The 26945-nt window shown below is 36.5% G+C and overlaps 2 protein-coding genes across 12 annotated transcripts in view; one reads left to right on the forward strand and one right to left on the reverse strand.

Annotated features, from left to right (window-relative positions):
* The window catches only part of SDCCAG8 (SHH signaling and ciliogenesis regulator SDCCAG8), a 263252-nt gene extending 261925 nt beyond the window's left edge, over nt 1-1327 (reverse strand). Inside the window, 1 exon segment of the mRNA XM_022579435.3 lies at nt 714-1327. Coding sequence (XP_022435143.2) covers nt 714-780 — 67 coding nt within the window. The 5' untranslated portion in view covers nt 781-1327.
* The window catches only part of CEP170 (centrosomal protein 170), a 146420-nt gene continuing 120608 nt past the window's right edge, over nt 1134-26945 (forward strand). For 3 of the 11 annotated variants that reach the window (XM_089919100.1, XM_089919075.1, XM_089919275.1), the window contains exon 1: nt 1631-1892. The gene's annotated coding sequence lies outside the window, so the exon portion shown is untranslated. Of the gene's footprint in view, nt 1561-1628; nt 1893-2230; nt 2789-26945 lie in introns of those variants that run through there. The other 8 variants (XM_089918919.1, XM_089919011.1, XM_089919153.1 and 5 more) reach the window with 5 other exon arrangements.

Genomic DNA, 26945 nt, shown 5'->3' on the forward strand with positions numbered 1-26945 from the left:
TTCTTCAGCTACTCATAGGGTACTATAGTAATAAAATCTGAATTAACTAAAAAAAGTTTCAGTAATAGTAACTGTAATATGATTAATAAAGAAAAACATAGGCTTTTAAGGCAGACAGGTCTGACTGAATTTAATACCTGGCTCTGCCACTAACTAGCTATGTTGGCTTTGGCCTAACTTAACCTCTTTGCACCTCTATTTTCCCATGTGTAGAAGAGGGACATTCATAAGATTGTAAGTTTTAAGTGATTTAATGTATGTAAATAGCCTAGACTACTAAATAGAAGCTGTTGTGATTAAAATAATTATTAGTGGTTTTTATTCCTGGTCCAATAAATCACATTCAATCCACTACACCATAATTTGAATGTGTAAAAAGAGCGCATCAGGAATTTACTGGATTATAAAGAGAAGTATGGGAACTGGGCAAAACTGGCATTGAGCCGTCCAAGAGTTTCTGCGGGCGCCGGGTAAAAAAGATGCCCAGGAAAGATCAGGCAGTTGGTTCAGGTAACTATGGGAATCAAGGGAAACAACGTTGCTTAAACGTAAAAACAAACACAACTATTTAATCTTTCCACAGCAACATCCATCTTCTTCCTCTGCGTTCTGGCTAGGGCCGAACCAAGGTGTTAGGAAACGCCCCTGGTCAGCTCCCGTCCATTAGGCCCTGCTATCAAGGGGCTAGGGCACAGAGGTTCGGAGCAACTCACCCCGGAGACTCCGTTGATACTGCCCCAGAATCTCCTCCAGGGCAGAGTTCTCCGGGGACTTCGCCATGAACACACTCGGGGCCCAGAGATGGGAGTTGCGTGGGGAAGTGTCCAGTGTTCTCCCCTCGGAGTGCAAGAGGCCTCAGCCCCCGGAAGGGGCCCACCGACTTCCTGCTGCTGCTGTCACTGGGGAGCACAGAATCTCGTACTGAGCTCTCCAGCCTCTTCCCACCCACGGACCCTCGTGGTGGACGTCGGAAGTTGTAGTCCACAGTGTCCGGGCTTACAGTGTCGAAGCTCCTAAGAGCACTACCAATGACACTACAATTCCCAGAGGGCAACGCGCTCCAAGCTCAAGCTTTGGCGATTTGGCGGCAAGTTCCGGTTGCCAAGAGACTCCTTGGAGGCTCCGCCCATTTCTGTAGCCCAGCCAGGCTTAGTCCTGCCTTCATCCCATCCTGCTGTCTGGACCACCTAACTGACAGGAAGGGTTCACTCAAAGCCTTTACTCTTCTAAATTCGCTTATATGCTGTTGATCCTTGAGCCTTCTCAAGAACGCAAATAACAAGCTCAACACCCTTCAGCCGCAACATCTGCCAACACCGCGAAATAAATTCTCAAGAAAAAGAAGCTCTGAATCTGCCAAACAGCGTAGATCGTGAAGGCGGCTGACACTACCAATCTTAGCACGCCCAGCGACCCGACCACAGCTTGGAGTTGGCGCACTGCCGGCTGGGAACTGTAGTCCTTGCCGGTTGTGGTCCCAGCTAAAGCCCGGGTCCTCTTCATTGTTGAAGCTGGTCTTTGGTATACGCCTGCGTAGTCGGCAGCTGGAGAAGCCTGTGGGTGAGACCCCCCCCCCCCCCCCCGCACAACCCCTTTTCATTGTCTGTGCTTGGCGCTTGCGCAGTAGGAGTTCGCTGGGACTGGACCGGACCAGGGGTAGGGCTGGGCTCCTCGCCCTCTCCCCGGGCGCCTGCGCACTGGGCGGCCGCTCCTTGCCGTTACCGCTATGTGCGGAGCGTGTGCGGAATAACGTTATTGCCCAGCGGCGCCGAGGGGCCGAGAGCTCGACCGCGGCGGCGGCGACGACGACAGGGTGGGGGAGGACGCTTGCGAGAGACTCACGGGACGCGGTGCGCCCCGCCCCCCCGTCCGGTCCCTCTCAGCAGTGAGGGGTAAGTGATGCGCTCCGATGCCGTCGTCTCCGCCTTTCCACATCCTTCTTTTCGGGTTTGCAGCGGGGGCTCGGGCGCGGCCCGCGGCGGGAGGGGTTGAGGGCCGGCGGCGAGGGGCGCTTCCCTGAGGCTTCGTGTGCCGCCCCCGCCCCGGACCTGGGACTCGGCGGGGGCGCCCCTCCCCCCCACCGCCCCCCAACCCTGCGTCCCCGGGCCCTGCGTGCCGGCTTCCCCTGCAAGTGTCCACGTATTGAGTCGTCTCTGGCTCTCCTGGCTTTGTGCAGCCCCCTCCGCCCCAGCAGTTTGCAGGGGTGCGGGCGGAGCAGCGGAGGGAATGGCTACGCTGCTGCTGGAGAAGGGGTTTTCCCGATCGGAGCAGCTCCCAATGTCGTTTCTTTTCGTGTGGTTGGTTTTGATGTGTGGGGCGGTTTGGGGTGGTCCGGCGAGGAGCCTTTCGGACGCGGTGGGAGGGCGTGGAAGACGTGGTGTCACGCACCCCGCCAGGCGACAGCACCCGCTCAGGCTGTGGCTCTGTAGTAACCCGGGGGAGGAGAGAGTAGCTTCCTGTCGACTTCATTGTCCTGAAATTCAAATGTGGGCTTTGGTATGGGTCCCTTCATTTTATGTAAGGAAAAGAAAAATTAGCAGCTGCCTAACAAGGGGCGGGAAGATGTGGGATTTGTACCCTAAGTCATAGTATCTGTTTTTTTAGTGTTTAGCGGAGTTTTACTTGGAGAATGTAAGCTCCTGGAAGACAAGGACAGTACCTGTCCAAGCATTGCCAAGGTGATCCATATAAAATTACTAGCTCACGATGAAGAATGGACCAGGAAGGGCCTGACGACGAAGCTGTTTGTGTAGCAGGAAAATGAACCAGCAGAATGTTTTTTCATAGGGTGGGTAACGCATTCACGTGCCTAAGGGAATAGGTTAGGATACATCCTTCCGTTTTGTTTTTTAAGCATTCAAAATCAAACATAGGCCTGGTACATTTCTGTTTCTGAATTTTTTATTCATATTTTTATTCTCTTAATGAAAATTCATCCAGTTGGGAGAAATGTGGTGAAGCAGATAACATACTTGATTGAAAATGCATCTTTTAAAATGATTTGATTATTAAGCTTACAACCGTTTGCTGGCATTAAAACAAGCAAAAGAGAGATTGAAGCCGGATGGGGAGGAGCAGGTGGAGGAATGATGTGAGAGGAGAAAGTGACATTATGAATACGGTATCCAGATCTTCACTGATATAACCCTGGCTGGATATGCCGCAATGATTTAGGAATTCAGCTCTGGAAATATTACATTGCAAGTTACAAACCATTTTGTATTTTTCTGCCATTGTTTTTTAAAAAGTAAAACCAGTGCTGCTTTTACTTTTTCCTAACTTTGCAAATATTGTAGAATTTTGGTGTTTTAAAACTGAAGAGTCTAAATGCATTTGACAGAGAAAGAGGAAGACACTAAAACTTGGAAAGTTAACTGACTTGGCTGTCCAAGCCAAACTGCTAATGAAAGGCAGAGTTCAATAAAACCAAGGTTTCTTCTGCAATATGCTCTTTTCAGCTGTGTCCCCTAGTCCCCCTACCCTGTGAAAATTTATGGAAAGCTTCTCTGCATGCTCTTTGAGTTGTCTGTGACAATCAAGTTCATTGATACCTCATAGTTGTATTAGTCTAGTCTTTTTCTTTTGATGTGAAAGTAATAATTCTAATGAAGTGGAACTATAATTTTATAAATTAACTTACTGATATAGGAAGAGATGTCTTAACATGGGCTTTTCATAAAAATGGAAACTGTTGGAATTTTTTCCCTTCTTATCAGTAACCATATTTTAATAATATTTTCTGCTATTCGGTAGTATTTTATAATATGATCAACTCTATAAACTCTGAAAAATGAAATTGCTACATAACAAGAACCCATGAAGTTCAGTTTTCTTCAATTAATGAATTTTATTATTTTCAACTTAAAAAAGTTTACTTTTTGAGGAAAAAATTCATGTTTAACTTTTTTATTAAAATTGAATTTGTGCTCTTTTATTAAGTTGATTTTGCCATAAAGTGCTTTTTTGTTTTCTTATACTTTTTATCCCTTAATTCCACATTGTATTTTAATCGACGTTTTTTTAATAGATCTTTATTGGAGTATAATTGCTTCACAATACTGTGTTAGTTTCTGTTGTACAACAAAGTGAATCAGCCATATGCATACATACATCCCCATATCCCCTCCCTCTTGAGCCTCATTCCCACCCTCCCTATCCCACCTCTGTAGGTCATTGCAAAGCACCAAGCTGATCTCCCTGCGCTGTGCTGCTGCTTCCCACTGGCTAACTGTTTTACATTCAGTAGTGTATATATGTCGATGCTACTCTCACTTTGCCCCAGCTTTGCCCTCCCGCCCCCACTCCCCCGTGTCCTCAAGTCCATTTTCTATGTCTGCATCTTCATTCCTGCCCTGCCACTAGGTTCATCAGTACCATTTTTTTTTTTAGATTCCGTATATATGTGTTAGCATATGGTATTTGTTTTTCTCTTTCTGACTTACTTCACTCTGTATGACAGACTCTAGGTCCGTCCACCTCACTACAAATAACTCAATTTCATTTCTTTTTATGGCAGAGTAATATTACAATGTACATATGCGCCACATCTTCTATATCCATTCATCTGTCGATGGGCATTTAGGTTGGTCCCACGTCCTGGCTGTTGTACATAGTGCTGCAGTGAACAGTGTGGTACATGTCTCTTTTTTTGTTTGTTTTTAAAATTTATTTATTTATTTTATTTTATTTTTGGCTGTGTTGGGTCTTCATTTCTGTGCGAGGGCTTTCTCTAGTTCCTGCGAGCGGGGGCCACTCTTCATCGCGGTGCGCGGGCCTCTCACTGTCGCGGAGCACATGCTGCAGACATGCAGGCTCAGTAGTTGTGGCTCACGGGCCCAGTTGCTCCGTGGCATGTGGGATCTTCCCAGACCAGGGCTCGAACCCGTGTCCCCTGCATTGGCAGGCAGATTCTCAACCATTGCACCACCAGGGAAGCCCACATGTCTCTTTTTGAATTATGGTTTTCTCAGGGTGTATGCCCAGTAATGGGATTGCTGGGTCATATGGTAGTTCTGTTTTTAGTTGTATTTTTTTTTTTTTGCGGTACGCAGGCCTCTCACTGTTGTGGCATCTCCCGTTGCGGAGCACAGGCTCTGGACGCGCAGGCTCAGCAGCCATGGCTCACAGGCCTACCCGCTCCACGGCATGTGGGATCCTCCTGGACCGGGGCACGAACCCGTGTCCCCTGCATCGGCAGGTGGACTCTCAACCACTGCGCCACCAGGGAAAGCCCTTTAGTTGTATTTTAATAGACTTTTAAAAAAAGAAGTAGTATATTTCTTAAATTTCAATTTACTTAAAAAATAATCTGTGGAAACCATGTGGAATTATATTAAATCAAACTTGAAATGTATTTTACTGTTAAATTTCATGGTGTGCTAAAATTACTTTGTATGGAAGTAAATAACCATCTGCATGTTTTCCAACTTTACACTGTAAAATTATCATGCGTTATGTCTATTAATGTAAATATCAAGGTGCTTTTAAAAATTCTATGCTTAGGGATTTATTTGTTACAAGTATCAGTTTGTTGTTTCATTTTATCACTTTAGAAAAACCCCAAAAAACTAGTTTTATTGGGCTTCCCTGGTGGCGCAGTGGTTGAGAGTCCGCCTGCCGATGCAGGGGACACGGATTCGTGCCCTGGTCCGGGAGGATCCCACATGCCGCGGAGCGGCTGGGCCAGTGAGCCGTGGCCGCTGGGCCTGTGCGTCCGGAGCCTGTGCTCCGCAACGGGAGAGGCCACCTTTGTTGTTTCCTATTTTGTTTTTTGAAAAATTTGTCTGGAAATCACTGATGTAGGCAACATAAACCTGCATCTTTTGTATGTTAAGATTTTTCCCATTCTGTATATACATGTAGATGATGTTTTTAAGCAATATGTACCTTTAACCCTTTTAAATATCATCTACTTGAGTGTAGTTAAAAGTTGAAATCTTTTTTTAAATTTTATTATTTTTGGCTGCGTTGGGTCTTCATTGCTGCGCACAGGCTTTCTCTAGTTGTGGCGAGTGGGGGCTACTCTTTGTTGTGATGCGTGGGCTTCTCATTTCGATGGCTTCTCTTGTTGCGGAGCACGGGCTCTAGAGCGCAGGCCCAGTAGTTGTGGCGCACGGGTTTAGTTGCTCAGTGGCATGTGGGATCTTCCCGGACCAGGGCTCGAGCCTGTGTCCCCTGCTTTGGCAAGCGGATTCTTAACCACTGCACCACCAGGGAAGTCCTTGAAACCTTCTTAAATAATGATTCTGTCATCCAAGGGATTAGCTTCTCTTCCTGGCTTTTTGACATTTATAAATTTAACAAGCAAGCCCTCTTATGTCTTCATCTTGTGCATGTATTGGATATAGCCAAGGACATACCATGCAAATTTATAAATAGAATAAAAGTTACATAGATAAACTATGCTGGAGGAAAAAGGTGACAAAAAGATACTGAAAACCATTTCAATGTTTTGTTTTTAGTTAAGGAGAAAATCATTATATTCTCTAATACTAAGGGAGTTGGTTGAAGCTTACTGTCTGGTGGAGATGTGGATAATTATATAATTATATTATATGAAGTCAAGTAAGCGTAGATGCTGTGAGTAAAAATAAATTAGAGTAAAGGGATAGAGAGTGGTGGACTGCTATTTTTTATTTACTTTTAAGTAGTCATTCAAATAACACATTAAAATTGTTCAAAAAAAATCAAACAATATTTTAAAAACAAACAATGTGAAAAATCCTCCCACCCATCTACCTTATCTGCTGAGTTAATAGGTAACTTTTCATGTATCTTTCCAGTGAATTTGTTTTCAATTTAAGTAAATACAGTATATATTTTTAACCTACTTACCTCTTTTTACACTAAAGATAGCCTCTTTATACAAAAAAGAGGCATCTAGAGAGCTACTATTTTAGTGAATGGTTAGGGAATACCACTCTTTGAGAAGGTGTCATTTAGCAGAGACTTATGTAAGGAAGCACACCATGTAGATATCTGGTTGGAGAGTGCTGGTCCTGGACAGGAATGGGATGAATGAATTCAGAGAACAAAGAGGCCACTGGCTGGAGATGAGCAAGAAGAAGGAAGAATAAGAGGAAACGAGGTTGGATAGAGATTGTATTGGTTGACTTTATTTAAAATGCCTTGGGAGTTCATTGGAGTGTTTTGAGAAGGGGAGACTAACTTTTTATTGCTTATGTAAAAACACGGAAACAAAACCCAAAGACAAATATCTAAAGAAACTTACCACCTACTAACACTATCATTTCATAAAAAAAGGTTATTTTAACATTAGAAAAGTAGAAATACAGAATGTAAAAAAAAATAATAATCCCTTGAATTGGATAAAAGAAAAAAATCCCTTGAATTGGACAAAAGAATTGGCTTACATTTTTAAAATATGGTTCTGGCTGTTTTGTGGATAATAGACTGGAGGGGAACAAAATGGGAACAGGGAGATGAGTTAAGAGACTATTGGAATACTTTAAACTGAGGTGTTAATGGTTTAGACTAGAGTGATAGTGGTGGAGATAGTGAAAGTTATTAGGTTCTGGTTTTAAAAAATCAAGAGTTTTGGACATGTTAGGTTTGAAATGTCTATTAAATGTCCAAGTGGAGATAATCAAGTAGGCAGTTGAATATTCAAGTCTAGATTTCACAGGAGAGGTTGGGACTGAATAAATTTTAAGCATCACCAGTAGACCATATTTAAAACTCTAGGACTGGAAGACATCACTTAGGTTGAGAGTTTGAGAGTAATTAGATTAAGAGGTCCAAGAAAGAATTGTACCTGATACTGTCCAATAGTGAAAGCAAGAGAGAAGGAGCCATCAAGGATTGAAAAGAGGTGGCCGGTGAGGTAATGAGTGTGGTGTCCCAGAAGACAAGTAAAGAAAGTGTGTTTAGGGACTTCCCTGGCAGTCCAGTGGTCAGGACTCTGCGCTTCCACTGCATGGGGCACAGGTTTGATCCCTGGTTGGGGAACTGAGATCCCGCAAGCTGCGAGGTACGGCCAAAATAAAATAAAATAAAGTAAAATTTTTTAAAAAAAGTATGTTTAGAGATAAGGAGTGATCAGTCAACTATACCACCTTTAATCACTTAAACATTTCTTAAGAAATCAGGTTATATCCTTTTTCCTTGTTAACTATCTCTGAAAACATTATTATCAGACCTGTCTTTATTCCTTTATTCTCATTTATCAGTGAAGATGTTCTTTTTTTTTTTGGCTACGCCATGCGGCTTGCAGGATCTTGGTTCCCCAACCATGCATTGAACCCGGGCCACTGCAGTGCAAGTGCCGAGTCCTAACCACTGGACTGTTAGGGAATTCCCGCGATGTTCGTTATTATTCTCCCCTAGAAACGACTAAATCTAAAGCCGTGAACAAAGTTTTACTCACAAATATATTGCTGCTGTTTCTTAGGTCGATGGATGTGGCTGCTTTGCTACTGAGATTTGTACAGGGGAGATGGTTGCTGTCACTGAGAAGAATTTGCTCTCAGGAATTGCTTCAGAGGCATTAATTGTGTGATCTTGGGCATGTCACATCATTTCAGAAGTTCAGTTTCTTCATCTGTAAAATAAAGCTGGCAGTAGTCCAACTATCTCAGAGGTTTATTTTGTAAAACAAATGAGATAGATATAAAAGACATGAAAGGTATAATTGCACGTAGGGATCCCCTTCCCAGTGCCCCAAGTGTGGTACCACTTGATAGTGTTAGGTTTGAAGAAATATTTTGGTTTGGGTGGTGAATAGAAGTATGTTTTCATTCTGACTCTGTAGGAATAGTTTTTTACTTCTTGTGCATTCTGTCCCCATAGGCAGTTTTGTACATCATTTTACAATACTCTTGGGGTTGGAGGAAAGGACATGAGGCCAGAAAGAGGCTTTGAAATAATAACTTTCTCTATTCGTAAGCACATCTTTCAATTCTAAGCATAGTGTCTAAATGAGAATGAAGTCAGAAAAAAGTAAGCAGCCTAGCTTACTTTTGTTCCAGGCCAACAAAGAGCATTTTCCTATTTTAACTAGCTTTTTACTGGATAAGGATTTCTCAGATTCAAAGCTTAAGGGTTGATTAGGGGTCTTGAACTCCGGTCAGTGAGCTAGAAACTGATTTCGCGAAACAGAGGATAGGGGAAATGAATGTCCTTGATGATGGAGAAGTAAGTATAAAATCTTTATTTTGGTGAAAAAGGAACATTGCAAATAGAGGACTTTCTGTGTAAGCTTTTTTAGGCAATAGGACTATAATTTCAAACTATCTAGAAAATACCATTAAGTCAGGAAGAACACACTCTTACAATCCTACTAGCTAGTGACACCACTGTTACATATTCTTGTCTATTTTGGTTTAATCTGATAACATTTTATCATGAGATTAAACTTTCATTTTACGAAGCTTATAATTTACTTGCAATTTATGGAAATTAAGGATGTTTTTAAAAATTGTAAACAACCCTATAGTGGACATTTCTAACTGAATTTCTGTGCAAATCAGTATTTTTCTTTCCCACTGTTTCAAGAAATGAATTGTGTCAAAGAACATGTAGAGTTCTAAAACCTTTTCTAATTTCTAACGTACTGATAATACTCCATCCGCCCCCGCCCCACCTCAGTCTGTTGCCAAAGTACACCTCCCTCACTGGGGTATGAAATTGTGTTTCTTCAACGCTTTACCACTGCTGGGTATTACATATCTTTTTAAAATTTTTGCCCAGTTGATAAACTAAAAACCTTATTTAAATTTCTCTTATCAGTAATACATCTGAAAGGCTTTTTAAAAATGCTTATTGGTTATTTTTATTTCTAAAATAAAAGGCTCTTATTTTTAGTGAATAGCTCATCATATTCACTTGTAGCTACTTCTTTTTCCAAGATTACCATTTGCCTTTTAAGTTTATGTTATTTTTACCCAGCAAAAATCTTTAACTTGTATATAGCCTAATTTCTTCTTTCCTTTTTCTTACGAAGTAATCCCGCTGCACAACATTTTATTGAATACATACCTATATTTTTTCTTGTAGAATTTATGATTTGAAATTTTACACGCAAATATGTTAATTTATCTAAAATATATTTAGGCATATATATAGCCTTTTGTCATGTATTGCATAACACTTCATTATCTATCACAATTTGAAATGTCTTCTTAAATATGCATAGATTTATTTCTGGATCTTTTATTCCATTTGATTGCTGCCTATTCCTGCACTGCTGTATTATTACCACGTATTATAACATAGGTTTATAGTATCTGTTTACAAATGGATACTTTTCTCCTTAGCCTATTCTGGTGTCATAGAATTTACCTAGTTATCTTTGTATGCTTTTTTTTTTCCAGATGTGTTTTACGGTTATTTTGTTAAGCTCATTTGAAAAAATCCTTTTGGGGTTTTGATTGAGATTAAACTGAGTTTATTGACTTATTTATGATCTAAAAGATGACAAAGAAACTCTCAAACAGGTATTTAAGGCCTTAGTTTTTAATAGTGTTTTCAGGTCTATTCAAGTTTCTACCTGTTTTTGAGTCACTTATGTCATTTTTATCTGCCTAGAAGTTTATTCACTTGAGATTTTCAAATTTAGAAGCCTAAAATTGTAGATATAATTATTCTGTAAATTGAAAAGATCACGTCTGTGGTTACACCTTTTTTTCTGGCCACACCATGAGGCATGCAGGGTCTTAGTTCCCCGATCAGGGACCAGGGATTGAACCCTCACCCACTGCAGTGGAAGTGTGGAGTGTTAACCACTGGACCACCAGGGAAGTCCCAGTTACATCCTTTTACAAAGTTAAATATTTGTGAGGAATGAAGAAAAAAATCTGCCAGGGGTTTTAGTATTTTTTTTTTAAGAATGAGCTTTTGATTTGTCATTTTTGTCTTTATGTTTTTAATTTATTATTTTTAAAAATCTTTAATATTTATCTCTACTAGTTGTCGAATAGTAAGTTTATTTTTATTTTTCAGTTCAGTGGAAAACACTTAAGGCTGTAAATTTTTTTATCAGTACACCTTTGGGTACCTTCCTTAGATTTTACATATATTGGTCTCAGAGTTTTTACTTTTTAAACTATTTATTTCTTTTCACTAGAGTTAATTCGTGAGGTAAGTTTTTGTTTTTAAATACAGGGCATGTGTGTATGTGATTTATTATTGTTCTCGTGGGGTTTTTCCTAGTATTTTTTTAACATCTTTATTGGTGTATAATTGCTTTACAATGGTGTGTTAGTTTCTGCTTTATAACAAAGTGAATCAGCTATACATATATGTATATCCCCATATCTCTTTCCTAGTATTCTTAATGGAAGTTCTCAAGCAGGCAGGGAAATTGAAACAGTTTCATAGTGACTACTCATATACCCACCATCTTGATTCTACCATTAATATTATGTTAGTTTTATATATATCTGGTCATAAATCCATTGTCTATTCGTCAGTCTATGTTACATTTTGATCCATTTCCAAGTAAACTGTAGACATCTGTGTGTGTGTGTGTGTAAGAAAAGTGTTCTTAAATCATTTGAAATTGTTTGTTTTAAGTTTTCTGAATGTGCTTTTGAAATATTTTCTAACAACCACTGTCATATTAAACAAGAGTTTAAAAATGAAATATACTGTTTTCTATTCCAGTAGTACGGAACTCAATTTTTCTGTAAATAGCTAGCTTACGAAATTGACACTGATGACACTGAGCTATTCCATTCTTGGAGGACGGGTATTCATTGTGTGTATGTTCATCTGTGTGCGTGTGCTTTGAAGAGGAATGGTAGATAGTTTGGTTTTTGGTTTTGATTAAGCTGAAGAGCTATTGAACAAAACATACACTGTTTCTCTAATCTAGTAATTCTGCCATTTCCTTCAGTTGCAAATCCAGGAGTGAAATATTTCTTCTCAGTTCTACATCTCACTACCTTCCACTTCAACTATTCCCCTACCCTTCACTTATGTGAAAAATTCTGTGTTGGGCTGTTCACTAAAAATAAGAGCCTTTGCTTGCAGTAAGAGAGCACGGTTAGACCCTAAGAATTTAAGTGGTTCATATAACAAATTCCAGAATGTTAAAGATGCACTATATGGAGTAGGAATTTAAAATTTGTAAATTGGAGAGGTGGGAGCAAATAGAGTGCAATTAAATGAAAGGTAAAGTGAAATTTAGAAATTTATTTGGGAGGGTGACTTAGAGACAAGAGAATTGGGCTATTCAGTGTCTAGTAATTATTGTTAGTGACATTCAGAACATAATTTATCAATGGAATCTGGCACCTTTTTTGCTAATGGTATTTAGGTTAATTGCAAGTTCGTAACCCTTGCTCCCCAAAGATACGAGGTTTGTATAAGATGGATATTTCATCATAGAATGCTGTCTTGACAACCATTTCTTTCATCTGATTTTCAGGTGTCTGGTTTTGTCACTAGAATTTCTAATCTTTGACTTCTTCTTCCCTTTCTCTCTTTTTCTTGGATACAATTTGTAGTTTTTCCCTCCAGCCTCAGCATTCTAAGTCAAGACATTGTGTATTTCCTGTGCCCTAGTACTTTCTAAATTTCTTTCTCTTTAGTCTTCACAATTACAGCCCATTTCCCCCATCCCTACTCTCCCATGTTGTCAACCCAGTCAGTCCAAGCTGAAGGGGTCTTTCTTTCTGAGGAATTAGAAATACGTGTTTTCGTGTACACGTTTCATCAGTGATTTATTTAAATAAAGGGAGGTTGCTAGAGAGAGTACCTGGGTGGTTGATACTGCCATTTATCAAGATAGACAAAGCAGGAGGGAGGCAGATTTTGTTCGGAAGATGGAATGATGGAATTTTTTTTTTCAGATAAATTTTGACAGGTGAGTGGGGACTTGGAACTGAAAATGATTTATAAGTAATTAAGGTCTGCATCTTATAAAAGAGGTTTTGATTTGAAACTTACTTAGATGCATGACTTAATGTAATAAACTGTATTTGAAGTCCAGTAGCTTCAAAGAAGTCTCAAAACGAACATGTATTGGGAAGTAACCTCCTAAAAACACGGATTTAAAGAGAAAGTAGAGACTTTCAAAGAGATTGAGGAGTGGCCACGGAAGTCAGAGAAACCAAAGTAATGTTTCTAGAAGGTAAGAATGGTCACAGATACTGAGAGTTGATGTAATAGGAATATTAATGATCATTGGGTTTAGCAATTATGAGGACATTTTTTATCATGATTCAGTAAGGCAGTTAAGAGGAAGAGAAAGGACAAAAATTCAGTAAACCTTCAGAAGATAGGGTAAATTCAAGAATGGTTGAAAGGTAAGGAAGTGGATTAGCAAAAGCAGACTAGTCATTAAAGCCTAGCACTAAACAGAAGGAAGGAAAGCTCTTTTAGGTGAATTATATACTGTCTGTATTTTATTTTCTTTTTCAAGGCTTTAAAAATTTTTTCATGCTTTCTAATCATTTTAAAGCACATTCTTAACAGTTCTTTTGTAAAACAAGTTTTCAAAATGCAAAAACCTACATTTAAAATAGAATAAGTTCTTAAAAAATATGATAATATATTAATCCCTTTATTTGAAAGTTCATTAATTTTAAGGACATAGATTCTGAAAGGGTAAGATATCCTTAGATTCTAATAGGCACTTGTATTTTTATATTCCAACTTTGCTGTGTGTAAAAGGAGCTAGTCTTAAGAACTGGATTATAGTTTCTTAACAGGAAATAACATTTATTAAAACTAGTAAAGCTACTTTTTAAAATAAGTTGCTGTCTAAGGGTATCATGCTCAAAATCCAAAAGTTACCTTGGCCTTGGAAATCCAAATTTACTAATATGGGTACTGAGTTTTGTTATAAAATTGCTTTCTGATTAGGAGATTTGCGTCTTTCTCTGATAATGTATATATACCATATACTCTAAAAAGTAAGTTTACTATTTGACAAAATTCAAATATAACGATCAAGATCACTTCTTAAAATTGTATTAGAGTTTGAGTAAACCTTCTGTGTTGGATCCAAAATAAATGAAGGAAGCAAAAGCAAAATTTTATCAAATATATCAGTGTTAAAAATAAGGACAGAATAAGGGCTTATGTCCAGAGCAGGGAAGAATAATTATGAAATTTATGAATCTGAGTCTCTAGGCACTTACTGGAAATAAAAATTATTTACTGCTTTTCATATTTTGAATATTTTTATTTGATCATGTGAAAGTGTCTGATCTAAGTCTCCATGGGCTATGAATAAGAAATTAATGGATATCTATGAAATGCAGGATTATTATATCTTTTTTATGGATTCTCGAACATGTAATGGAAGCAGTAAACTACTTCAAATAAAAAAATTTAATAGAAATCACAACAGGACTCTGACTAATTAATTTAATATATATTTTTCCTTTTGCTGGCATTTACCCCATAGGTTGGTCTTTAGTAGTGTGACACGATTTTATCTGTTTAATGCAGTCATAGGAAACTATTTGTCAAAAGTTGCAAAACTGCAGGGAAAAAAATGCGGGTCATGTGAAGGAGAGAACCAACTTCATTTTTTTGAGCTAATCACCTTTATAAGCCTAATTGTTTTACAAATTAAAACATATATTGTTTTATTAGTAAATACTGTCATCAGGTATCTGCTTCAGAAAAATCATACGGCTTAGTTATTTCTGTCTTAGATGACTTTGGAGATTGTTTCTTGCTCTTAGGATAAACACACACACACACACACACACTCTTTGTCAACATGGTGTAAATAAAGGAATAATTTGTACAAGGGGTTTGATCTCCGTTTTACTTTTGGCACTGTTACTATGTAACTATATGACATTGGACAAGTCTTTAGTCTTACTGTCTCATTTTGTTCATTTGTAAAAATAAAAGGCTTACACTATGTAAAATTTAAGATTACCATGTACTTTTAAAGTAATATTTATTGTGTCTGTGAAAGATTTAGAATATTCTTCAGTTGTCTGTTTATGCTCCATTGAGTCACAAATAAATAAGAGAACCAGAGGAATTGGAGGGTTTGTATGTTATGCAGTGGTGTATAGAAATGGAAAAAAAAAAAAATGAAGAGGGCTGATCAGAGGAAGAAAGAAAGGAAGGCTTGAGAAAATAAGCTTTCAGAAGGTAAACCTTTTTTTTTCTTTTCCCCCACATATCCTGATATTCATTTGGGCTCAAAGTATTATCTCCTAGTAATAATTGTTCCTAAAAATACCAATAATCTTTTAATCTATTTTGGCCACTTTTTATCCTCAAACTTGCAGAAGCTCTTCTCCAAATGAAATAAATGTCAATAGTGAATTATTCTTTAGCTATGCCTGGAGATACCCTCTCTTAAAAGAATTGCCTTCGCAGAAATATTCACACTACAAATTATTTCCAGTAAAACCATTACATACCTCATAGTTTTCTGGTAATGAACCTAATTCTGTAAGCATCAGTAGTTTAATGAATTATAAAGTATGAAAGAACAGACTTTCGGACATAGTAACAGTTGAAATGACTATTGAAAAATTTCAGCCAAATGATAGGCTTGATTGCTTATGTAATTTACTAATTTGTATGAATTCTGTATACCTTTATGATTGAAAATATGAAGCTCATTATGCTTGTTTGATCAGATCAAAATTTCTCTTTCCAACATAAATTATTTTTCATCTTCCTGTTCTGTGTGTTTATATTCTAAAGGTATGAAGTTTTTAACTAAAGCCATCCTTAATGTAAATAATTTTGTGATTCCTGTTTGTATAAAGCTGAGCTAGCTAGAGTACCTACTAGCAGTATGTGAATATTTACATTTAAATTAATTAAAATTTAAAAAAATAAAAAATCTTCTCAAATGCATTTGCCATATTTCAAGTGCTCAGTAGTTCACATGTGGCCTGTGGCTTATGTACTGAACAGTGTAGATACAGAACCCTTCTATCATCAAAGTTCTATTGCACAGTACTGTAATATTTATGAGCATTGTAATTTAACATGAAGGTAAAAAGAAATAGTGTATAATTTAGGCTAGTAATTAACAACTTGTTATTAGACAATGAATAAGTGCTTCTGTGATGCATTCATAAAATATATACTTGTCTGAAACATACTCTGAGACTTCTTAGTTATTCTTTTGATTTCAGTTTTCATGTGTTGTACTGATACTGTGGTGGAAATGATTTTATACCCACCTCCCAAACAATTTATTTATAGTGAATTAGATGAGAAAAGGTAGTGTTGATAATTAGAAAAAGTTTTTTTTTCTTAATTGAAATATAGTTGATTTACAATGTTGTGTTAGTTTCTGGTGTATAGAAGAGTGATTCAGTTATACATATATATATTCTTTTTAATATTCTTTTATATTATGATTTATTACAGAATATTTAACATAGCTCCCTATGGTGTACAGTAGATCTTGGTTGCTTATCTGTTTTGTTTTATACATATTAGTTTGTATCTGCTAATCCCAAACTCCTAATTTATTCCTCCTCCACTCCTTTTCCCCTTTGGTAACCATACATTTCTTTTTTATGTTTGTGAATCTGTTTCTGTTTTACAAATAAGTTCATTTGTATCATATTTTAGATTACACATATAAGCGGTATCGTATGGTATTTGTCTTTTTTTCTGACTTACTTTACTTTCTGTGATAATCTCTAGGTCCATCCATGTTGCTGCATATGGCATTATTTCATTCTTTTTTATGACTGAGTAATATTCCATTATGTATATATACCACATCTTATCCATTCATCTGTTGATGGACATTTAGGTTGCTTCTGTGTCTTGGCTATTGTAAACAGTGCCACTGTGAACATTGGGCTTCATGTATCTTTTCGAATCAGAGTAGAAAAAGTTTTTAAATGGCACATAAGGCAGTTATATGCTGAAATTCATTACAGAAGAATGACAGAAACAAGAGACATTGTTCTCATAGAGTGAACTAAGAAAGGTGAATCAAAAACATTTGGGTTTCAGGCTCTTATAAACCCTTAACTCAAGCTGCTTTCTTCCACTGTCACTCCCTCCTGTAGGTTCTGTTTTCAATTCTTTGAGACAGCTTAGTGCACCTTTTCCTGCTCCTAGTAATAGTTGACCTGACAAAGTTTTTCAGATTCATAGTTGTGCATTGAGCTTAGAGATAGTTTACTGTTCTTTCAAATTCTAGGTTTCTGATCTATGCTGTACCCCAGTTTACTGAATTTGTACCATTCCTCTAGATGGATGATTGATTTTTGGTCTCTGATTTTAATATAAATTGATTGATTCTTCCTTGTCTATGGACTTCTCAGGGAGAAAACCTTGGAACCTACTTGTAGCCCAGCAGCAAGCTAAGAGGTAGATTGAAAATAGATTGAATTTTGCATGACCTGTCAATGTTGATTGTGTAAAAAGATAGTGTCACAGAACATGTTACTAGGTAAAAATATGTTCTTTTCAGCCATATTCAAACTCTTTAGCCAAATCTTCATCTATAGGAATTGACATCACTAGCACCATTTTAAGGCATACTTGAGGAAACTACAAAGGCGACAGTAATTGTGGAAGAACCCCTGAACTTGGTATCTGAAAGCCCAGGTTTGAATTCAGATAGCTCCTGTTTACTACTACTAGATTCGTGACCTTGGTTAAGTCATTTAACTTCAGCTTTCTTCAAGGGAAAAATGTTTCTCCCATGCTTGTTTTGTTTCATTCATGCTTATATGAAAGTATAAGCACCTAGTACAGTTACTGGAACAAAGGAGGTACTTAATAAATATTTGAATCTGAGTCTTTATTTGTTAGTGTAAAACAACAAAATTATGTTTTAACAGAGTTGTACAGTTCTAGAAAAGAAAACAAGTCAGCCTTTACATTTTTCATAAACTGGCAGAGAAAACTTGGCAGAAACTTTTTTTTTTCTTTAAAAAGATGTTTATATGAACAAAAGGAAGATCAACTGATTTTTTATACAGGCATTTACATATAAATCATTTAGTGTTTGCTTCTTAGATTTTTTTTTTATGCTTTGAAGGGTGTTTTAAAAATACCTTGTCTTTGTGATGTCGTATAAGAAACTGAAGAAATTCCTTTTGTGTCTTTGAAATGCATATTCTTATTTCTCTGAAATAGTCCTTAAATAGGAAAATTTCATCCTTAATATTAACTTTTTTTTAACATCTTTATTGTAGTATAATTGCTTTACAGTGTTGTGTTAGTTTCTGCTGTATAACAAAGTGAATCAGCTATATGCATACGTATATTCCCATATCCCCTCCCTCATGCATCTCCCTCCCACTCTCCTTATCCCACCCCTCTAGGTGGTCACAAAGCACTGAACTCATCTCCCTGTGCTGTGCAGCTGCTTCCCACTAGCTATCTGTTTTACATTCGGTAGTGTATATGTCAGTGCTACTCTCTCACTTCATCCCAGCTTACCCTTCCCCTTCCCAGTGTCCTCAAGTCCATTCTCTAGGTCTCTATCTTTATTCTTGTCCTTTGGCAGAAACTTTTAATGCCTAGGCAATTTGTAGAAAAGTATATCATCAAATCTAAGTCTTCTTTTGAAAGTATATAGTAAACTCAGATATAGAATGTATGACTATTGATATTTGGAATATCATCTTCATTTTCCTTAATGAAAAAATTTTTTACTTTTTAATGCTGTTTTAGGCAAAAGTTGTAAATTAGGCTTTTTCTCCACATGTATTTGGTTTTTTCAAGATTTAATTAATAATGTATGTGGCAGATTATAAAGGTAAAATTTGGAGCAGTTGTTCCAAAATAATCAAGAGTATATGAAAGCAGAAGTTTTCCCAGTATAGAATTTGTTCACATGCTCATGAACAAGTATCTTGGTAGGTATCCAAAAAAAGCACAGCTGTGGATTTAATTTTAGGGATTAACTGTACTGTCTCAAATGGGGGTGGGGATTTTAAAAGGAATAAATTTTTCCCAAGAATGTATTTCATTATCTCTCCCATATCAAGTTAATTATACAGCAGAGTTGAATTTCTGAGTATGTTCAAAGTATATGTCACTTTCTTAGACACGTTTCCTGGACCACCCAGCCTAAACAGCACCACCTTAGAACTGTTACATCATGCTGTTCTTGTTTTTCATGTTCCAGTCTTCCCATTGTCACTGAAGTTGTCCTATTCATTTACTTAGCTTTTGTTTGTCTATTTTTGCTTCTATGAGATTATGAACTTTCTCTGTCTTATCACTCTTTCCCTGTTACTAGTGCATAGTACATACCTTATGAATGAAGAAAAATAGATTAATTCATTGTGTAGTACTCTAAAATAAGAGTTCTCTGGTGTAACTGTTGTATAATGTTTGTCTACTTTCTAGAACTTACATAATTTTCATTGTTAAAAAGCTGTGTGCATGTGTGTGTATGAAGTTCTTAGAACTGTCTGCCATATAGTAAATGGTCAATAAATGCTATCTATTATTATAAGTAAAAGATTATAGAAAATGATGTTTATTTGCCTTTATAGCATATGATCAATCATATCTGCACCTTATTTGATTCTGAGTCGTTAGCTGAAATGCATCCCTAATGTTTTTATCATTTTCAGAAATATAAGGTGTCAGAGGCAGAGCCTTTAGTGTTGAGGATATTCTCTATTAGGGATTTAGTAGGGGGAAAATGTGAAATAGTAGTCCTGAATTTATACATTTATTTAAAAATTAGTCACTTATCTTTTGGGTACTCAGTATGATAGGATAAAAAGATGTGATATTTATAGCAGCTTTATTAATAACTGCCAAAACTTGGAAGCAAGTAAGATGTCCTTTCACAGGTGAATGGATAAATTGTCATACATCCAGAGAGTGGAATATTATTCAGTGTTAAAAAGAAATGAGCTATCAAGCTGTGAGAAGATACGGAGGAACCTTAAATGCATATTACTAAGTGAAAGAAACCAATCTGAAAAGGCTACATACTGTATGATTCCAATTATATGATGTTGTAGAAAAGCATGGAGGCAGTAAAAAAAAAAATCAGTGGTTGCCAGGGGTTGGTGCAGGGAGGGATGAATAGGAGGAGCATAGAGGGTTTTTAGGGCAATGAAGATACTCTAAGATACCATAATGGTAGATATATGCCATCATAACCCATAGAATGTACAACAGAATTTTATGTCTAGTCTACATATCTAAGATTGTAGGCTTCTCGATTAAGTTATTCCAGTGTTAGAAATTGATGCTATGGGAAATGGAAGAGTCTTGAGTTGTGTGTTAGTTATATTGTTAATCGCTTTAAATGAAGCAAGAAAATGTATTCATTTCTCAATAATAGACGTTAATATTTGTAATTCTTTAGTGAGATTTCCTGGAGTTTTTACTTTTTGTGATGAAAGCCCTTACCTTCTCTCATGCCCAAAACACATGCACATGTATTTAGAGTTTTGATTTTTCAGAATTACGTATAAAACTCTCAGGACCCTGAATCTATTTAGCTTGTTAAATCTAAACCTAAGCCATACACATTTTAATTATATGTTCATGATTAATGGGTAAGCATACTCCATATGGTCTAATCTCTGAAACTATACTAGTAAGTTTTGGGGCCAATCTTTTAGTCTCTTAATTCCTCTTTAGATAAAATTCTTCCATACTCTGGATATATCAAATTCCTTTCTTTGAATTCAAAGAACTCAGTATTCTTATTTAATTTGATCTTTAATTTGGAAGGGAAATACAATGCTATTTTACAATAGCATCTCACCTGTAGAATTCTGCTGCCTACAGCTAAAGATCCAAAAATAAACTAAAGCTTGTGGAGTGACAAAATTTATCTTTCAAATGAAAACACATGTAGTTTATTCACAGGAGCTCTCATTCAGATTCTTGTTGTTCGTTTTGAGCCTAGTTGAAATATACTTATGTTATTTTTAAGGCCTTGCAGGAGGGACTGGGGCTTTAAAGTGAAAAATGAATACTGATGAGAAGCGAGAAGACAGAAAAACATGTACGGTGTGAGTACGGGGTCTCAGAAAAGCAGAGCTATCAACAGATAGTATTAGGACAGATATAGCCCATATACCTTATATATTCTGATGAAATCACTTTTACAGCATAGTTTAATAATTATTGATAATAGTGATGATCATGAGCTACTAGTAGAGTTAAATACAGTAGTTAATATTTTGAGTTGTAAAAGGTGGGTAAATGTGAAATATATTTTAAAATATTTTCATTGAAAATGGTAAAACTAAAAACTGGTATTGATACTTTAAGGCAGACTTTCTATAAAGGGCCAGAAAGTAAATATTTAAGGCTTTGTAAGCCATATGATCTCTGTATGAACTACTCAACTCCACTGTTGTAATACAGAAGCTTTGTGTTTCATTAAAACTTTATTCACAAAGTAGGCAGAAGGCCAAAGTTAGCCAATCCCTGATTTAAGGAAAAATTCTCACTTCTGTGGAAAACTTGAATGTCCAAAATACCTTGTTCTAAGGTAGACAAAACCAAATACAAAACTAAACGAAATAAAGTTTTACTATGTCTCCAATTTAAGAACAGAGGAATCAAGGCAGAGAGAGGACTTGAGTGGCCTTTCTTTTTCAATAACACTTTTAAAAAAATCATGGTAAAGTATATATAACATAAAATTTACCATTTTAACCATAAGGTGTACAGTTCAGTGACATCAAATTCACAGTGTGTAACTGACACCACTATTTCTAGAACTTTATCATCATCCCAAACAGAAATTCTGTGCCCATTAAACAACTTCTTATTCTCTCCCTTCAGCCCCTTATAACCTCTATTCTACTTTCTGACTGTATACATTTGCCTATTTTAGGTCCCTCTTATAAGTGGATCATACAGTATTTGCCCTTTTGCATCTGTCTTATTTCACTTAGCATAATATAATATGTTTTAAGATTCATCCATGTTGTAGCATGTATCAGAATTTCACTTCCTTTTATGACTGAATAATATTCCCTTGTATGTACATACATTTTTTTATTCATCTGTTGATAGACACTTGGTTTGTTTCCACCTTTTGGCTACTGTGAATAATGCTGCAGTGAACATTGGTGTACAAGTATCTGCGTGAGTCCACATTTTTTCAGTTGTTTTGAGTATGTACCAAGGAGTGGAATTGCTGGATGATATGGAAATTCTCTGTGTACCTTTTTGAGAAACCATAGCAGCTACACCTTTACACATCCCCACCAGCAATGTACAGGGTTCCAATTTCTCTACATTCTTACTGACACTTGTTATTTTCATTTTTTGATAATAGCCATCCTAATAGGTGTAAAGTGGTATCTCATTGTGATTCTGATTTGCATTTCCCTAATAATTAATATTCTGGATATGAATCGCTTATCAGATAAATAATTTGCAAATATTTTCTCCCATTCTTTTCACTCTCTACATAGTGTCCCTTGATGCACAAAAATGTTAAGTTCTGATAAAGTCCAATTTATCTTACTTTTCCTTCTAAGGGTTTTACATAGTTTTAGCTCTTATGCTTAAGTCTTTGATCCATTTGGAGTTAACTTTTGTATATGGTATTAGGTAAAAGTACAACTTTATTTTTTTGCATGTGGGTATCCAATGTTTTCAGCACTAATTGTTGAAAAGGCTGTCTTTTTCCCATTTAATGTTCTTGGCACCCTTGTTGAAAACCAATAGACCATATATGTGAAGGTTTATTTCTGGGCTGTCTGTTCTGTTCCATTAGCATATAGATCTATCTTTATGCAGCACTGTACTGTTGTAATTACTGCCACTTTGTAGGAAGTTTTGAAATAAGGAAATGTGAGTTCTTCAACATTGCTTTTCTTTTTCAGGATTATTTTGGCTATCCAGGGTCCCATGAGATTCCATATGACTTATAGAATGGATTTTTCTTTTCCTTCAAACAGTACTGTTGGGATTTTGATAAGGATCACACTGACTTTGTAGATTGCTTTGGTAGTCTTATCACCTAACAATATTAGGTCTTCAAATCTGTGAGTACAGAATGTCCTTACATTTATTTAGGTCTCCTTTAAATTCTCTCAGCAGTGTTTTTTATTTTTCAGGGTATAAGTCTTGGGTCATCTTGGTTATATCTTCCTAAGTATTTTATTCTTTTTGATGCTGTTATAAATGGAATTTTCTTCTTAATTTCCTTTTCAGATTGTTCATTGCTAATAACTAGAAATGCAACTGATTTTTTACTTAATTTTATATCCTGCAGTTTCTCTGAATTCATGCATTAGCTGTGGTAATGTGGGTTTTGTGGTTGTTTTGGTAGACTTTTTAGAGTTCTCTACATATAAGATCATGTCATCTTTGAACAGAGGTGATTTTACTTCTTCCATTTAATTTTGATGCCTTTAATTTCTCTTTCTTACCTAATTACTCTGGCTAGGACTTCCAGTACTTTGTTAAATAGAAATGAAACCAGGTGTTCTTTTCCTGTTTCTGATTTTAGGGGCACAGGTTTTAGTCTCTTACCATTGAGTATGAATTTAGCTGTGGGCTTTTCATATTTGGCCTTTATCATGTTCAAAGAGTTTCCTTCTCTTCCTACTTTACTGAGTGTTTTTATCATGAAAGGATTTTGAATATTGTCAAATACTTTTTATGCATGTCTGCATAATTAACTAATACAATTTCTGATCATTTTTTCCTTTCATTTTATGATTATACTCTATTACCTTGATTTATTTTTATATGTTGACCCGTCTTTTCATTCCAGGAATAAATCCCATGAAGCCATGGTATATAATCCTTTTTAATATGCTGCTGAATTCAGTTTGCCAGTATTTTGTTGAAGATTGTTACATCAGTAATATCTTAGTGTGGTTTTCTTTTCTTGTAGTTTCTATGTCTACCTTCGGTATCAGGTATTGCTGCCCTTATAGAATGAATTAGGATGTCTTCCCTCTTCGGTTTTTTGGAAGAGTTTGCGAAGAATTGGTGTTAATTCCTTTTTTTTTTAAATTGAGGTATAGTTGATTTACAGTATTGTATTAGCTTCAGGTGTACGACATAGTGATTCAAAATTTTTACAGATTATACTCCATTTATAGTTATTATAAAATATTCCTGATGCTGTACAATATATCCTTGAGGCTTATTTATATTATACATAATAGTTTGTACCACTTAATCCCCTACCCATATTCTGCCCCTCCCCCTTTCCTTTCCTCTCTCTCACTGGTGACCACTACTTTGTTCACTGTATCTGTGAATCTGTTCTTTGTTATATTCACTAGTTTATTTTTTAGATTATACATATAAGTGATATCACACAGTATTTGTCTTTCACTGACTTATTTCACTTAGCCTAATATCCTCCAGGTCCATACATGTTGTTGAAAATGGCAAAATTTCATTCTTTTTTATGGCTGAGTAGTATTTCATTCTATATAAATATATATTCACATCTTCTTTCTTTGTTCATCTTTTGATGGATGGACACATAGGTTGCTTCCATATTTTGAGTATTGTAAATAATGCTGCTATGAACATTGGGGTATATATTCAATATGTCTTTTTGAATTCGTATTTTTGTTTTCTTCTGATACACACACAGGAGTGGGGTTGCTGGATCCTATGGTAGTTTTATTTTGAGTTTTTTGAGGAACCTCCATACTGTTTTACAAAGTAGCTGTACCAATTGATATTCCCACCAACAGTGTACAGGGGTTCCGTTTTCTTGACATCTTTGCCAACATTTGTTATTTGTGGTCTTTTTGATGGTAGCCATTTTGACAGGGATGAGGTGATATCTCATTGTGGTTTCACTTTACATTTCTCTGTTGATTAGCAGAGTTCAGCATCTTTTCATGTTCCTGTTGATGTTGAGTTGCATGAGATCTTTGTATATTTACCCTTTATCAGATATATCATTTGTATATTAACCTTTTATCAGGTACATAGTTTGCACATATCTTCTTCCATTCAGTAAGTTGCCTTTTCATTTTGTTGATAGTTTTCTTCACAATGCAACAATGTTTTAGTTTGATGTAGTCACACTTGTTTATTTTTTTGTTTGTTTCCCTTGCTTGAGGACATATATCCAAAAAAATATTGCTAAGACCAATGTCAAAGAGTGTACTACCTGTGTTTTCTTCTAGGAGTTTCATGGTTTCAGGTCTTACATTTAAGTCTTTAATCCATTTTGAGTTTATTTTTGTATATGATGTGAGACAGTAGTCCAGTTTAACTCCTTTGCATGTAGCTGTCCAGGTTTATCAACACCATTTACTGAAGAGGCTGTCTTTTCTCCACTGTACATTCTTTCCTGTTTTGTCATAGATTAATTGACCATATAAGCATGGGTTTATTTCTGGGCTCTCTATTCTGTTCCATTGATCTATGTGTCTTTTTTTAGGCCAGTGCCACACTGTTTTGATTACTATAGCCTTATAGTATGGTTTGAAATGAGGGAGTGTGATAACTGCCAGCTTTGTTCTTCTGTCTCAATATTACTTTTGGCTGTTCAGGGTCTTTTGCGTTTCCACACAAATTTTAGAATTATTTGTTCTAGTTATTTGCTTTTGGCATTATGGACATTTTAACAATATAAATTCTTAAAAATCCATGAACATGGTGTATCTTTTCATTTGTATCATTTTCAGTTTCTTTCTTCAGTGTTTACAGTTTTCTGGTTACAGGTCTTTTACCTCCTTAGATTTATTCCTAGGTATTTTATTCTTTTTGATACAATGGGAAATCAGATTGTTTTCTTAATTTTTCTTTTTGATAGTTCATCATTAATATATAGAAATGCAGCAGATTTCTTTATATTAATTTTGTATCCTGCAAGTTTACCAGATTCATTAATGAGCTTTAGTAGTTTTCTGGTGACATCTTTAGGATTTTCTATGTGTAATATCACGTTGTCTGCAAACAGTGACAGTTTTACTTCTTCCTTTCTGACTTGGATTCCTCGTGTTTCTTTTTCTTCTCTGATGGTTGTGGCTAGGACTTCCAAAACTATGTTAAATAAAAGTGGTAAGAGTGGGAATCCTTGTGTTGTTCCTGATCTTAAAGGAAATGCTTTCTGCTTTTCACCGTTGAGTATGATGTTAGCTGTGGGCTTGTCATATATGACCTTTATCATGTTGAGGTATGTTCCCCCCCTTACACATTTTCTGGAGAGTTTTTATCATAAATGAATGTTGAATTTTGTCAAAAGCGTTTTTTGCATTTATTGAGATGATCATGTGTTTTTTTTGTTTTTTTGTGGTACGCGGGCCTCTCACTGTTGTGGCCTCTCCCATTGTGGAGCACAGGCTCCGGACGTGCAGGCTCAGCAGCCATGGCTCACGGGCCTAGCTGTTCTGCGGCATGTGGGATCTTCCCGGACCGGAGCACGAACCCGTGTCCCCTGCATCGGCAGGTGGACTCTCAACCACTGCGCCACCAGGGAAGCCCGATCATGTGGTTTTTATTCTTCAGTATGTTAGTGTGGTATCACATTGATTGATTTGCAGATATTGAAAAGTCGTTGCATCCCTGGGTTAAATCCCATTTGATCACAGTGTATAATCTTTATAACGTATTGTTGGATTTGGTTTGCTAATATTTTGTTTAGGATTTTTGCATCTGGGTTCATCAGTGATATTGGCCTGTGATTTTTTTTTTTTTTTTTTTTTGGTAGTGTCTTTGTCTAGTTTTGCTATCAGGGTGATGCTGGCCTCATAAAATGGGTTTGGAAGAGTTCCTTCCTCTCTGTAGTGTTTGGAATAGTTTGAGGGTAGGTATTAACTCTTTTCATTAATTCTAAATGTTTGTTAGAATTCACCTGTGAAGCCGTATGGTCCTGAACTTTTGTTTGGAGGTTGTTTTTTTTTCTTAAATTACTGATTCAATTTTATCTAGTGATTGGTCTGTCAGTCTTTTCTGTTTCTTCCCAGTTCAGTATTAGGAAAATTGTACATTGCTGGGAATTTATCCATTTCTTCTAGGTTGTCTGTTTTGACATAATATTGTTCACAGTAACTTTTATGATCCTTTGAGTTTCTGTGGCATTGGTTGTAACTTCTTTTTCA

The sequence above is a fragment of the Delphinapterus leucas genome, chromosome 1 (assembly GCF_059928025.1).
Source record: "Delphinapterus leucas isolate spDelLeu-1000000601 "Yukka" chromosome 1, BTC_Dleu_Yukka2, whole genome shotgun sequence".
Taxonomy (NCBI): domain Eukaryota; kingdom Metazoa; phylum Chordata; class Mammalia; order Artiodactyla; family Monodontidae; genus Delphinapterus; species Delphinapterus leucas.